The sequence below is a fragment of the Littorina saxatilis genome, linkage group LG2 (genome assembly GCF_037325665.1).
Source record: "Littorina saxatilis isolate snail1 linkage group LG2, US_GU_Lsax_2.0, whole genome shotgun sequence".
Lineage (NCBI taxonomy): Eukaryota > Metazoa > Mollusca > Gastropoda > Littorinimorpha > Littorinidae > Littorina > Littorina saxatilis.
In genome coordinates this window covers 14,724,285-14,739,744 of record NC_090246.1, presented here as the reverse complement: position 1 = coordinate 14,739,744, position 15,460 = coordinate 14,724,285, and the positions used below count along the sequence as shown (strand labels likewise).

The following is a 15,460-nucleotide window of genomic DNA, read 5'->3' as shown; positions in this document are numbered from 1 at the left end:
TGAGGAGGCTGAGCTTAGATAGATATATAGATAACAATCTAACCTGCAAGGGAAGGGACAGTACAAGGTAGAATTAACTTGAAGACGATGAGTTGAAGACAACAATGGCCAAATTATTCTAGTTGTTCAGAGACTAAGATCGGAGTCAGGTAAAATAAAGACAGAGGAAGACAGAGATTTGCTCCTATTCAAAACACAAAATGCGCGTTGGCACATATGTGTGACATAACATTATAAATCTATTCCAAAAAAAAGAAAGGGCTGGGTTTGGATGGGGTTAGAGACTGTAGGCAAGTATATTAGCAGGTACGCTCCCCATCATCACCACCATGCCCCCACCGGCCCCTCCCCCTCCCCCCAATCCACCCAGCCTTGAAGCAAGAAGCACCACAAACAAAGTACCGTCAAGGCCAAAGTACGAGGAACTACGGAGAAGAACGAGAAAGAAAATGCCAGAGCCGCAAATTCACATCCGTTAGAGTGAAGCTCGGAACTGACAGACATGTACGGTTTGTATGCATAGCGCTGTTTTCCCCCCCGAGGCTTGCAGTATATTTACCCGAGTAAATAGTTCACTGACCTCAGTCTAACTGTTTGAAACTGACGTCGGTCACGCTGATGCCACCCTAAACTTAGGTTACTTGGATCACCAACCTCCTCACTGCTGGAAGAATCTAGCTTAAAAAATTCAATATAAAAAAATCATAACCTGCAAAGTATGACAACTACACCAAAAGTGAGAAACTGGTCTCCAGGGGAGGCAATCATCCGGCTGTAAATTCAAAGGGCAATAACCCTTGTCAGGTAATTGTTTTTTTTGTCTGCAGCAAAGAACGTATCAGATACGTATTGTGGCAGTCAAAGGGTCAATCAAACAAACATCCAACACTGGAAGAAAGGAAAATCTAGACAAACAAATCTGGAATCTTTAAAGTACAATCGTCTAAAAACCTTGGGGCGAATTCTCTAACACAGAGCACAGAGCATGGGTTTTTTTCATCTCAATTTTATATTCTGTGAAAAAAATTAGATATTTAACGAGTATTATCCTGTGAACACGCTGCTGCTGAATTCATCCTGGCAATTACTAGCATAAGAGCATTGTATTGTTTGTTGGTTGGTTGCAATTGGTTTGTTGGTTGGTTTGGTTGGTTGGTTGGTTGGTTGGTTGGTTGGTTGGTTGCAATTGGTTGGTTTGGTTAGTTGGTTGGTTGGTTGGTCGGTTGGTTGGTTGGTTGCAAGTTGGTTGGTTGGTTGGTTTGGTTAGTTTGGTTGGTTGGTTGGTTGGTTTGGGTGAGAAGATTTACACAATGTTCCGTCCTTTATTTTTATTTTTAATTGTTCGTTTGTTTGTTAGTTCAAAGACGTGTGAGAAGACTCACTAATTTGTATACCTGTTTAATTTGCCGGCAGTTCAAAGTGACAACCCGCACAAGATCTAGACATGATCGCGACATGCTACTGTCATACGGACAAAGTAACACTCCTAGCCAGGTGTGGCTGCTACACGTTGCTGTCGTTTAACAACAGTCACAGGCGGCCCTTGTCTGTCAATTTAGCGTGAACCGTTTTGAGGACACGGGAAAAAAGAAAACAAACGGGAGACAACACTGTAGGGAGAAAGTACAAATCGGGGAGGGGGGGGGGAGGAACTGAATACAACAAGAAATTCCTACGAGGTAGGAAAAACACCCCCGTCTAAGGGAAATAACCTTCTCAGTTGGTGGCAGTGACTGAGTGAGAATGGTTATTTCCCTTTGACCATTAAGATGTTCCTCTATAAGTCCTTGTATAATTTTAATCCACCAATAACTCCCTAACCGTGTGTTTGACTGGTCCCAATTTTTGTACGGACCGTCTCAGGAATGTATAGAACCTGTTCACCAAGTTTGGTGACGATCGGTCCGTTCATTCTTGAGATCTATATGCGAACACAAACACACAAACAAACAAACAAACAAACACATCGAGCGAAACCTATACACACCCCTATACCGGGGGTGTAAAAAGGACAGAACACACACCGTATACCGTGGTTGCACTAGGCAAGTCTGTCCGAAGCGGTTGCACCCGTATTTGTCTGTCCGAAGGGTGACACGCGACGTAAGTTTCTGCACAAAATCACCGGTAATTCCTCACTAATGACATATCATCACAAAACTGCCGTTTGTACTTTGGCCCAAGGTGTCATAGCATCATATCATCGATTTGTTTCATTGCTTCAATGTGTTTGTGAACGTCAGCCTTCAAGTATTTACACATTTCAAGCGCATTATATGCACATTTTGACTTTCCGCAGTTACTAGGGAAATTCAAGCACATGAGAAAGGCTACACGCGATTCTAATGTGATCTATGGTCATTTCTTGACATCCGGGTCAGATGGTATGATTTAAAGTGGTGCAACCACGGTATACGGTGTGGAACATAGAGGTGAGAATGAATGAAATCAAAGGAGAAGCCACGGAATTGAAGAAAAAAAGAAAGAAACAATGGAACGACAGAAGAATTCTGAAAGAGAGACAGAGAAAAAAAAGAGAAGAGAACCAGAAAGAAAAAAACGTTAGGGGGGAAAAACATGAAACAAATACAAATGGAAAGGAACAAAAATGGAGAAAAAAAAGGAGAAATGGTATACTATCCAGTTATTCCATGAAAGAAATCAAGAAAGAAAGGAAAGAATCAGCGGAAGAACCAAAGAAGGACAGAAGTTAAAAACAAACTCCGAGGAAGAAATGATAAATACATGTGTGAATGAATGAATGAACCACACACAATGAGAGAGAGAAAAAGAAATGAAAGAAATGCAAACATTGAAAGAAAGACTTAAGGAAAGAAAGAGAGGGGAGAAAAAAGCACTCCTAGATGACATCGCCTCCATTACACTGTCAGGCTGACTCAGATGGCGTAACAACACTTCGCTCATCTTCACTGACCCGGGGTGCGTTTCTCACCCCCCACGAGGCTGCCTGTCTAATCTTTTAATGTTATTACACTCTGCGAGCTAGCGTGCAGCAAGGGAGTTCCGGTGTAACACGAGAAAATTACTCCCACGAGATTTTTACTCCGGAGTAAAAATTTCGTACGAAAATGTTACTCCCTTTACGAAAAAAGCACTCCCCCATTACACGAGAAAATTACTCCCCACGACAGGTGAGTTCCGAGTTAACATTTCGTACACAAATGTTACTCCCCTGACGAATAAAAAACGAATAAATTACTTCACCCTAACACGAGCAATTTAACTTCCCATGCCAGGTGTACGTAATTTTGACTCCCTTGTCCCCTGTTAGTCTTGGTGGTGGAAGGGGTGGAGGGAGGCTAGCGCGACATTCGTTCGCGCGAAATGCCAATTTTGGCATTATCCCTTCGCCCGCATCCCATTTTCGCGTACGAGATTTTTTACTTAAAGTAAAAAAATGGGGAGTAAACATTTCGTGGAGGGAGTAATTTTTTCGTGCCTTGGGCAGTTCTTTTCTCGTACGAAAAATTTACTCGGAGTAAGAATTTCGTACGAAATTTTTACTCCGGAGTACATTTTTCGTGGAGTAAAAATGTCGTGTTACACCGGAAAACTAGTAGGGCCTGCTTGCTTTTCCTTCGCCGTCTAATGTATGGCTTGTGTCTGTTCGCAGTATCCAATCTAAGGGAGGTAATTGCGGAAGGGGAGGAGAGGAAGGGAGATTACTGGGTGGAAAGGTAAAAATGGGGGGTGGCGGAGAGCGGGGTGGGGTTAGGTAGATGTGCAACGAGGCTTTAAAAGTCAGGCTTGAGCTTGCAACCTGCAAAAGCTAATAGAAGGCCTGGTAGAGGACACTGTGATGGCCAAGGGATAATGTACAGTCTTTTCGGGTATGTACAAGAATGTGTAGACTTTTATGAACGGCTGAACTGTTGTTGTTGTTGTTGTTGTTGTTGTTGTTGTTGTTGTTGTTGTTGTTGTTGTTGTTGTTGTTGTTGTTGTTGTTGTTGTTGTTGTAGTGGTGGTGGTGGTGGTGGTGGTATGTACATTAATTTGAAGTCTTTTGTGAATGGCCGAACGAAATTGTTAATCACTGTTGTTGTTGTTGTTGTTGTTGTTGTTGTTGTTGTTGTTGTTGTTGTTGTTGTTGGTGTTGTTGTTGTTGTTGTTGTTGCTGTTGTTGTAAATCATGTACACAAAGATAGATATAGTTTTCAACTGGATAAAAACAAACAAACTCTGAAACCTGAAACAATAGCAGATCTATTCCTTGTAGAGAGGTTGACAAATCTCTAAGTTGTCTTTGTAAAGATTTTGCAGAGTTATAAGTTCAATGCAATACACAGACGGACGGCTCTGTTGACGAAACAAATATGTAGACGGACCTGCCTAATAGGTCGTAGTTCACTGCAACTGTAAACTACGGTCCTGGTGAACAATGCAGCCGAGATTGGACATGCTGAATTGGATATTCATTGCAAAATCACACGGCCTCATTGAATTATATGTTTATTGTCACAACACACGGCCATACTGAATTTTATGTTCATTGCAAAAACACACGGCCATATTGAATAAGATGTTCATTGTAACAACGCAAGGCCATATTGAATAAGATGTTCATTGCAACAACACGCGACCATACTGAATTATATGTTTATTGCAACAACACAAGGCCATATTGAATAAGATGCTCATTGTAACAACACATGGCCATATTGAATAAGATGTTCATTGTAACAACACAAGGCCATATTGAATAAGATGTTCATTGCAACAACACGCGACCATACTGAATTATATGTTTATTGTAACAACACACGGCCATATTGAATAAGATGTTCATTGCAACAACGCAAGGCCATATTGAATAAGATGTTCATTGTTACAACACTTGGCCATATTGAATAAGATGTTCATTGTAACAACACAAGGCCATATTGAATAAGATGTTCATTGTAACAACACACGGCCATATTGAATAAGATGTTCATTGTAACAACACATGGCCATATTGAATAAGATGTTCATTGTAACAACACAAGGCCATATTGAATAAGATGTTCATTGTAACAACACACGGCCATATAGAATAAGATGTTCATTGTAACAACACAAGGCCATATTGAATAAGATGTTCATTGTAACAACACAAGGCCATATTGAATAAGATGTTCATTGCAACAACACACGGCCATATTGAATAAGATGTTCATTGTAACAACACAAGGCCATATTGAATAAGATGTCCATTGCAACAACACAAGGCCATATTGAATAAGATGTTCATTGTAACAACACAAGGCCATATTGAATATGTTCATTGCAACAACACACCTATGTTCACTGTAAATACACACGACCATACTGAAAAAATATGTTCATTGCAACAACTCACGACCATTCTGAATTAGAAGTTCCTTGTAACAGCGAACTACGGAGAACACGCTGAACCGAAGCTCATTGCAGCTGAGAATATTCACGCACACCAACAGACATACAAACATTTGCATGCGAGCAAAAAGGTGTGTTTGTTGCAATGCCGTATTGCGATAGAGACCTTGTCAGATTTGCAGGCAAATAAACAAATACACAGATTTAGAAAACCAAGAATCAAGAGGAGATACTTCATTAAAAAAAAAAATCAGTCATACAATTAATACACTACACATCAGAATAACAACACTCTTCAACAACACTTACAAATTCGCAATGTCGTGAATCATTTTGTTTTGAGAGATAACTGTGTAAGGCTGAAAAAGTCTGTGTTCAAAAATAGAACAAAACGCAACATTTGCTGATGAGACGAAGTCTGAAAAGTGCTCATGAAAAAAATGCACAAACAAGGAGAAAACTGATATTTTGTAGTATTGTTTGCGTGGTGGTGTTTTTTGGGTTTTTTGCAGAGAATGAAGAACACATAAACATTTTGTATGCTCCAACATGGCTTTAATTGTTCCCATACCAGCCCGGCTTTTTGCATATTGTAATTTTGCACCTGCGCTTTTTGCTCTCTAAACGTTTTCTCATGTGTGTGTGTGTCAGTCTGCAAGAGGCTGTGAAGATTGTTTTTCTTTCTGCCTGTTTCTTTCTTTTTGTCTTTCCCTTTTTTCCTGTATTTAGACTATGATTTGTTCTCTCTCTGCCTGATGGTCCCACTTTGTTTCTTTCCCTTTTTTCCTGTATTTAGACTAAGATTTGTTCTCTCTCTGTCTGATGGTCCCACTTTGTTTCTTTCCCTTTTTTCCTGTATTTAGACTAAGATTTGTTCTCTCTCTGCCTGATGGTCCCACTTTGTTTCTTTCCCTTTTTTCCTGTATTTAGACTAAGATTTGTTCTCTCTCTGCCTGATGGTCCCACTTTGTTTCTTTCCCTTTTTTCCTGTATTTAGACTAAGATTTGTTCTCTCTCTGCCTGATGGTCCCACTTTGTTTCTTTCCCTTTTTTCCTGTATTTAGACTAAGATTTGTTCTCTCTCTGCCTGATGGTCCTACTTTGTGTCTTTCTATCTGTCCGGTTATCTTCCTTTATTTCCTTTTTGCCCCCGTGTGATTATGCAGTTGGTGTTTGTGCGTGTGTGTGTTGTTGTCGTTGTTTTTTTCTTCTTTTTTTGTTGCAAGATCGCTTTTTGTTCTTGCTGTTTGTCATCGTAGTAATTGCTATAATTAATTGTAACTGAAACAATATTAAAATAATGAAGCAGGGGAAAAGAAGGTAAAGCAAATCTCTCTTCCACAACCCATTAAAACTTAACGGAGTTATTTCCGAACATTGTCTATTATTCAAATGAAAAGTGCGAACAATTGTTGCAACAGTAAAACAGGAATGACTCTAACATCGTCATCCGAATGTCCTGACCTTCAACTTCAACGGGAAGAAAAAAACCTGATATTTTCCATCATGACATTATTTTCAGAACGATAAACCCACCAAACCTAGCACCTGTACAATCTTCTTCCCTGAAGAACTGTGGGGTTTTAAATCTGAACGTTATTGCAAAAATCTAGTATTTGCGTCCATGGCAACAACAAAAAAAGTGTAAAACAATATGGCAATAATAAATCAGTGTAGACCGCGGATTGCTTTTACCAACTGCCCGGCAACTGACTCGAAAAAATGATCGGCACGGTTGGCCTGGTGGTAAGGCGTCCGCCCAGTGATCGGGAGGTCGTGGGTTCGAACCCCGGCCGGGTCATACCTAAGACTTTAAAATTGGCAATCTAGTGGCTGCTCCGCCTGGCGTCTGGCATTATGGGGTTAGTGCTAGGACTGGTTGGTCCGGTGTCAGAATAATGTGACTGGGTGAGACATGAAGCCTGTGCTGCGACTTCTGTCTTGTGTGTGGCGCACGTTATATGTCCAAGCAGCACCGCCCTGATATGGCCCTTCGTGGTCGGCAAACAAACAAACAAACAAACTCGAAAAAATCCACTGACAGTCAACGGGCCTCACACAATCAATTCATCACAACTAAATCATTTCTACAGCACAGGCATCCCTGCTACCGTCCTGGAACCCCGTTCCTACACTAACGAGCTTCTAGGTTTTCACAGCGAGCATGGCAGATCCTCCTAATGAATGTTTGGCCAATTAGTTCTTCGACGGATACACGTTTGAGAAACTCCAGCTTGTGAAAGATCGAAAGCAGATTTGCCCATTTCTCGTGTTGATGTTTTAAACGCGTGATCGGTGTGAGAGCTTTGTGGAGGAATAAACTGATGCTCTTTGCACTTTTCATTACAAGGTTTATCGCCCTTTTTACTGCAATATTTGGGCCACCTGCCACCTATCTTGAGTAGAAAAGATAAGTTCGGAGGGGTGTCGCCATATAGTCAAATGCACTGGGCATGGCCGGGCACTCTTTTTTTTTTTTTTTTACTAATCACGTTTGCATAACAAGGATCATTATGTAGTCGAAACGAAAGGGTGAATTAGCATATTTTTATGCAGCCGCATTTGAAATGTTTTGGACTGAAGGCATTGTCCACGTTAGTGTACAAGTCTCAAAACAATATCGGCTGATCTGTTTACTTACCAATACCATACACTTCACTAGTCTCAAGCAGGTTGTCTGGACTTACGCAGTCAAGAAATGTTCGGACTCGTGAGAACGCCCGCACGCAATCTTACCACAATGGTACGCACATACACAAGCAGATTTGGTTTACAATGTTCACCTTTCACGATTACAAAGACCATTTCTGCGAGTTACGATCTTAGAAGTTACCTTCCGCAAGTTTGTATTCAGCAAAATCGTATAAACTAACAACACATGGTCTAGAAGCAAATGAAAACAAATCAAAAGACACTTCTTCTTCTTCTTCTTCTTCTGCGTTCGTGGGCTGAAACTCCCACGTACACTCGTGATTTTGCACGAGTGGATTTTTACGTGTATGACCGTGTTTACCCCGCCATTTAGGCAGCCATACGCCGCTATCGGAGGAACCAAAAGACACGAATGACAAAGAACTTACAAGGAAAATAAAAAAAATTACCGTTTGCACTAGCTACCATGGTATAACCATGCGGGAGTGTGGAAGGAGAGCGGGATGTGTGGGGTTTGTGTTAATGTGCTTGGTAGTGAGCACAGCAACTAGGAACAAAATAGTCATTGTTTTGTAGCTGTTAATCTTTGTTTTATTTTGACAACTACAAATGAGAAGTGCGTCTGTTTTAGAGCTTCACCAGTTTTATGACTCGAAGTCAGCAAATGCCGCTTGGAAAATCCCGACTCTCCAACAAACCCTTGTCTTTCATGACGTGTTTATTTTCAGATAATGCGAAGAGCATGTCTCCTTAATCAGTTCATACGAGTACAAAAACATTTCACACGCCTATATCGTATGCACGAAGGTGTTACTATCATCACGGACACAATGCCTACAATAACAACAACATCATGAAACAGAAATCAACTGAGCCAACCCTTGCACTTAGACATATGAAATATTATTCACACACTCCAAGAAAAATCAGTAAATGACTCCGAGATAGATTCGGCAGGAGAGCGTGGAGTGAGAAAGAACAGACAGACGGACGAGACAGACAGGGAGGTAGACAGAGATACAGGCACACAGGAACACCAACAAATAAACTGTCTAGTTGAAGACTGCGTGAGATATTTGCAGGGACAATCAATCAATCAATGATCAATATGAGGCTTATATCGCGCGTATTCCGTGGGTACAGTTCTAAGCGCAGGGATTTTCTTTTTAATGCAATTTATATCGCGCACATAATATTCAAGGCGCAGGGATTTATTTAGGACAAAGGAACGCAGAGGGGGGACGGGGGGGGGGGATATTGGGGAGGGGAAGGGGGCCGAATTTAGAAAGTGGAGCAAGTGAAGATCCTATAAGAAGAAAGGGGTGTGTGTATATATGTATGGTAAAAAGTGATGAAAATTGATACGTGACAAAACGATGAAGGAGGGTGGGAGGGGGGGGGAGCTGACAAGGTGGAATATGTGGTTATGGAGACAAAAGTGGGTTCAAATGCTCGATACTGTGCCGAACATACCCCTATCTTAAACGTGGGATGGTGATGTCTTTGTTTTTCACTCACAATTGTCTTTTTCTCATGCAACTAATATTGGCTTTGTACAATCACAAGTGATCAATCAGGATGCTTCGTCGCGATATAACCTTCGTGGTTGAAAACGACGTTAAACACCAAATAAATAAATAAATAAATAAATAAAATCAGGATGCTACACACACAAAAAGGTTCCACTTTCCCTGGGCACGCGGAATTACTGACTGTTTTCTTGGCAGCAACGATTCAAACACAAAAATAACCATTGAAAACACTCACGGGTTCACGGGCTTGGGATCATTGCTGAAAACCCCTATGCATCTTTGTCTATTTTTGTCTGAGTCCCGAGAACAAACTGCCAAGCGAAAAAAGCTTTCTCTTTATTTTCTGTTTGTTATCCTTCCCAGTCTTGAAAACAAACTAGCAAAAGAATAGATCACCTAAATGCGCCGCGTTTCTTATCGCAAATATATCCGTTTGAACATAAAACACGAGGAAATATTGGCATCGCAGCCAACATTTTTGACATTGTATCTGTTTGAATACTTTTACGCCTCCGTTTTCAGTGTTTAATGGTAAGAAATTCCTCGTGCGTCGGTTTATCAACCTCATTTTCCACTCATTATTGCGTATTAGCAACATCTTGGGACCTGTTTATTAAGTTAGGCAAAAGATAGCGAAGGCGTAGCTATCATTTAATCATTATTCTCGGTATTTTCTGAAAATACACAGGAGAATGATGTGGTAAAAAGATCATGAAATGATTTAAAAAGAATCCTAAAAGAACTGCGAAGTTGGCCCAACCTACCGGAGTCAGTTACAGGAGTGTGGGGTTGAAAAAAGCTCCCTCGCTCTCTCTCATCGTTTTTAAATAATTTGTACTCGTGTGCAGCTTTTTATTCCGCGGTAGATTTCTACGGATTTGCTTTCCAACCCCCCCCCCTTCTCTCTCTCTCTCTCTCTCTCTCTCTCTCTCTCTCTCTCTCTCTCTCTCTCTCTCTCTCTCTCTCTCTCTCTCTCTCTCTCTCTCTCTCTCTCAAAACGTAGCAATGATTTTGAATACGATTAAATCTAATTGTATGTAATAATTGTGGTGGTTTTATTTTTATTTTTTTATTGCAGTAGCCTACAGCAAATAAACCTGATCTCCAGTCAACCAACCTATAGCCCAAGACAATCAACTTAACCCCGCGTGCGCAAAGTGGAAAGCATGTCCTCAGATGCCCCTTGATCGTTGATGCTTACAACCTTGAGCAACACATCTTTCACCTTTCGCTGTTGCAGACCAACAAAAACTTCCTCCGTCTCCACCAAAAGCCATTCCACATGGAATATGTCAAGGACCCGAAGCTGTGGGAGGACTTTCTACTGACCCACGGCTACGAGCTGCTGGGCCAGCTGGACTGTGGCGGCTTCAGTGACGTGTTCGCGGTCAGCAGTGTGCGCACGGGCAGCGTGGTGGCGGTCAAGCGAATCGTGGCGCGTCGCTCCGTCATGGCCGACCCCCAAGTGGCGGCGGAAATCAGCTGCCTGACGCGACTGCGCATGCGCGGGTCGTGCGTGATCGGCTTGGAGGAGGCGGTGGTGCGTGACGGCGTGGCGTGTCTGGTGCTGGAGCTGGCCCCCCTGGGGGACCTGGAAAGGTACGTCACGCTTCACTGGCCGCTCCCAGACGGCGTGCTCACGTGCTGCGCCAGGCAGATCACCACGGCCTTGACCCACTGTCACCGTCTGCACGTGGCGCACCGCGACCTTCACCCCGCCAACGTCCTGCTGCTGTCCCCGCGCCGTGTGCGTCTGGCGGACTTCGGGCTGGCCGTGCGCTGCAGGGACTCTGCCGGCCGCCCCCTGTTGTGTGATGACTACCTGGGCCGCGAGGCCTACCTGGCCCCGGAGGTGCTCACACACACGCCCTATGACGCGCTGCAGGCAGACCTCTGGAGTCTCGGCAAGCTCTGTCAATTTCTCATAACTGGGAAGCATCCAACTCCAGCTAAACCTTGCCATGACTGTTTGAACTGTTCTGCTTGTAGACACAGCTCTGAAAGTCATTCACAGCCCGTTGTGGCTGACCCTGAGAATGACCATAGCTCTTCAAGTAAACACAAAGAAGAACCTGACCCACAATATGAGACTGGCGACCTCAGATCCAACTCTCACCACTCTGTGAAGGAGTTCCTACCCGTTCCTCCACGGAGCAAGAGGTACCGAGCCAGTTCCTGCGATAGCGAGAGCAGTCATGGTTGCTGTCGTTCAGAGAGTGACACTGAGGAGTTGAGTTCACCACAAAATTCCACAGCAGAAAGCGGTACTGACGGCCTGAATGCATCAAAGTATCCCACATCAGAAAGCGACGTCGAAGACTTGTGTTTACCACAACAATCCCCAGCAGAAAGCGGTATTGACGACCTGAATCCGTCACAACATTTCACCTCAGAAAGCGACGTCGAAGACTTGTGTTCACCACAAAACTCCTCAGCAGAAAGCGGTATTGACGACCTGAATCCGTCACAATATTTCACCTCAGAAAGCGACGTCGAAGACTTGAATCTACCTCAACATTCCACCTCGGATTTTGGTTCTGGCCATTCATCAGCTTTTCAGATCGTGGACAGCTTCTGCCGTTGTGAGTGTCATGAAGGTGGTCCAGTGTTGAGGACATCTGTGCCGGTGGAGAGAGCTGTATCAGGGGAGGCAACTGACGTGAAGAGTGCGCTGCTCGGCATGGTGTCCAGACTCTGCGTGTGCAATCCCTCTCAACGGATGAGCGCGGAGGATGCTCTGGAGTGGTGGAAAAAACGGATGGCCAAAGCAGGGAAGAATTGACGAACATCTGTCCTTTGTGTAGGTTGTTTAGGTAAATTGTAAGGCCTGATTTGTTTTTTCTGTTCTTTGTGGTGTAATATTACTTTTACGACCAGTGAACGGTGAACAAAATCGTGTATATGTGTGTTAGTGTGTGTGTGTGTTAGTGTGTGTGTGCACTGACCTGGTGTGTGTGTGTGTGTGTGTGTATGTATGTGTGTGTGTGTGTGTGCGTGTGTGTGTGTGCGTGCGTGTGTGTGTGTGTGTGTGTGCGTTCGTGTGTGTGTGTGTATCTGTCTGTCTGTGTGTCTGTCTGACTTCCTGTCTGTATGACTTCAAAAAAGTAAATGCAGCTCGTATTTTGATTTCTTTTCACAGACACACTCACAAACACACCAACACACACACACGCACACACACACACACACACACACACACACACACACACACACACACACACACACACACACACACACACACACACACACACACGTACAACGTTTGCCAATTCAAGGATGACGTTTTTTAGAAACGTGAGTTAAAAACAAGGCCGCCAAACACTCTTACGTCACATTACATCACTGACGTCACTGAACGCAGCAATCAAAGTCAGTCACACCGTTGATGCATGTGTTTATGAACTGTTGCCTTGACAAGGAAAACTGCTCCACCTGCGAGAACTTTCTAACCACATCATCGTCAGTAATGGGTCTTGTCACTCACATCAAACATCAAAGTCAGCCACAAAAACGTCTCGGTACACAGGGCTGCACGGACGGAATGCTCTTTTCTTTTTCTTCTGCATTCATGGGCTGAAACTCCCACGTACACACTCGTGGTTTTCGCACGAGTGTGTTTTACGTGTATGACCGTTTTAACCCCAACATTCAGGCAGTCATTCACCGATTTCGGTGAATGCATGCTTGGTATTTTCTTGTTTCTATTACCCACCAAACTCTGATGTGGATTACATGATCTTTTCCGTGCGCACTTGATCGTGTGCCTGAGTGTAGCCTACACACAAAAGGAGAGTAAGGCACTGGTAGGTCTGCACATAAGGTGACCTGAGAGTTAGGAAAATCCACCATCCTTATTCCACCAGGTGTGCCCCGGATTCGATCACTCAATCAATCAATCAATGAGGCTTATATCGCGCATATTCCGTGGGTACAGTTCTAGGCGCTCTGCAGTGATGCCGTGTGAGATGAAATTTTATACGGCCAGTAATTGCAGCCATTTCGGCGCATATTTACCTTTCACGGCCTATTATTCCAAGTCACACGGGTATAGGTAGACAATTATTAACTGTGCCTAAGCAATTTTTGCCAGGAAAGACCCTTTTGTCACTCGTGGGATCTTTAGCGTGTGTGTGTGTAGGTAGTGTACACGGGGGGGAGTTCGGACACCGAAGAGAGTCTGCACACAAAGTTGACTCTGAAATAAATTTCCGCCGAACCTGGGATTCGATCACTCACCCTTCCGCATCGGAGGCCGACGTCTTACCCACTATAGGCTATGGCGGCTGTTGAATGCTTTTTTCAACAAGTTTGATTAGGCTATTCCATGAACGCACAGGTAAGCTTATCTTCAAACCTTCGTGTCCTTTAGTAGCCCTATGAACCACTTATTTAAGCTTAAAGGCACAGCTAATAAGCCTCCCGTAAACCATCACAGATACTGTCAGGCTTTTACACACAGTACAAACACCCTTCCATTTGAACGCTCACCAAACGGGAACATCCTAGGTCACGGGGGATAACCTGATTAAGGCCGAGCGGAAGCCGAAGGCCGCGCCTGACACGTTTGAAGGCAAGTTTTGTCTGTTTTCTAGGTATTGTTTGATTTATGTCGGGATTTAAGGTAAGCTACTGATTCAGCGATGACTAACTTTGCTTCTCGATGCATAGGGAGCGGTTGATATTTGCCCGTAAATAGCCTTTAAAGCTGAAAATGTCGGCGATCGAGCACCGGAAATGGCTGTTCGATGGGTTTCGCAAGTAGAAATGTGACCCTCCACCACGGGATGAGTCGCATGTCACCTTTGCATGATTTTCATATTTTTACATTTTCCTAAAGAGTTTTTTATGCTCTATCCAGTGGTGAAAACCGTTTTAGAAAAGAGCAAAAACTGTTTGAGTTATAAGCCTGTGACTAAGGTGACCCTCACACTGTTACCAGACACTCCCCGGACTTATATTAAGCCTAGCGCAGAACCGCGCGAGGTGACATGCGACTCATTTCGTGGTGGAGGGTCACAAATGTGCTTTATTTCACCAAATCAGCTCGTATTTGGTATGGGTACGGGATTCTAGAGGACGAAGGAGTCATAAGAGGTGCAAAAAAGTGCTATTTGGGAGTAGAATAAATCTTCCGAGCCAGTAGACAAGAGAAGGTCATATTTGAGAGATGCGCGTAGGCCGAGCTTTCCGACATGCGAATGATACAGCAGATTCATCATTCGTTTTGATCAGTAACATAGTCTCTAGTTTTTATGAATGAGTTTTTTAATTAAAACAATCACGAGAACTCTCTCGCTAAGCCTTAAATCTTTATCCTTGTAAAATAAGGTTTCTCTCTCTCTCTCTCTCTCTCTCTCTCTCTCTCTCTCTCTCTCTCTCTCTCTCTCTCTCTCTCTCTCTCTCTCTCTCTCTCTCTCTCTCTCTCTTAGTTTCTTTTTGGCCTGTTGGCAAGTCTTCTCTCACGTTTGGTGAGCGTTCAAATAGAAGGGTGTTTGGACTGCGTGTAAATGCCTGACAGTATCTGTGATGGTTTACGGGAGGCTTACTGTGCCTTTAAGAAAGAATGTAAGGTATTCATTTATCTAACTTTAGATTTACGTGGCATAGTTCGCCAAAAATCACAAGTTAAAAAGTTATATTACAGTATTATCAAATACACAATTCAAACGATATTTTGAGAGGCAAGGAAAACATACTTAAACTTGAGTGGGTTTAGGCTTCGATGGCAAGCTGTTTTCCTAGATCCTGTTTACCTCAACCAAAGATCAACTGATTTTATAACTCTGAGCCCGCACTGAGATACCGCTGGCAATTTACACGGCATTTTGCGCCAGGGCCGCTGAGCAAAAGATAAAATTCAAATTGGTTTGGGGCGGAACCATGGAGCTTTGATTACTAGAACCTTATCATTCTGGCATCCA

General features: G+C 43.2%; 1 protein-coding gene across 3 annotated transcripts; it reads left to right on the top strand.

Annotated features, from left to right (window-relative positions):
• Nucleotides 1-3,747: 3,747 nt before the first annotated feature.
• On the top strand, nt 3,748-12,437 carry LOC138958272 (uncharacterized). 3 transcript variants are annotated; one of them, XM_070329380.1, is made up of 2 exons: nt 3,748-3,851; nt 10,618-12,437. In XM_070329380.1, the coding sequence occupies exon 2, from the start codon at nt 10,822-10,824 to the stop codon at nt 12,319-12,321; it is 1,500 nt and encodes a 499-aa protein (XP_070185481.1). In that variant the 5' UTR covers nt 3,748-3,851; nt 10,618-10,821; the 3' UTR covers nt 12,322-12,437. The 3 variants fall into 3 exon arrangements, with proteins under 3 accessions (XP_070185481.1, XP_070185483.1, XP_070185482.1); XM_070329382.1 differs by having other exon boundaries at nt 3,783-3,851; nt 10,780-12,437; XM_070329381.1 differs by having other exon boundaries at nt 3,816-3,851; nt 10,621-12,437.
• Nucleotides 12,438-15,460: the final 3,023 nt, after the last annotated feature.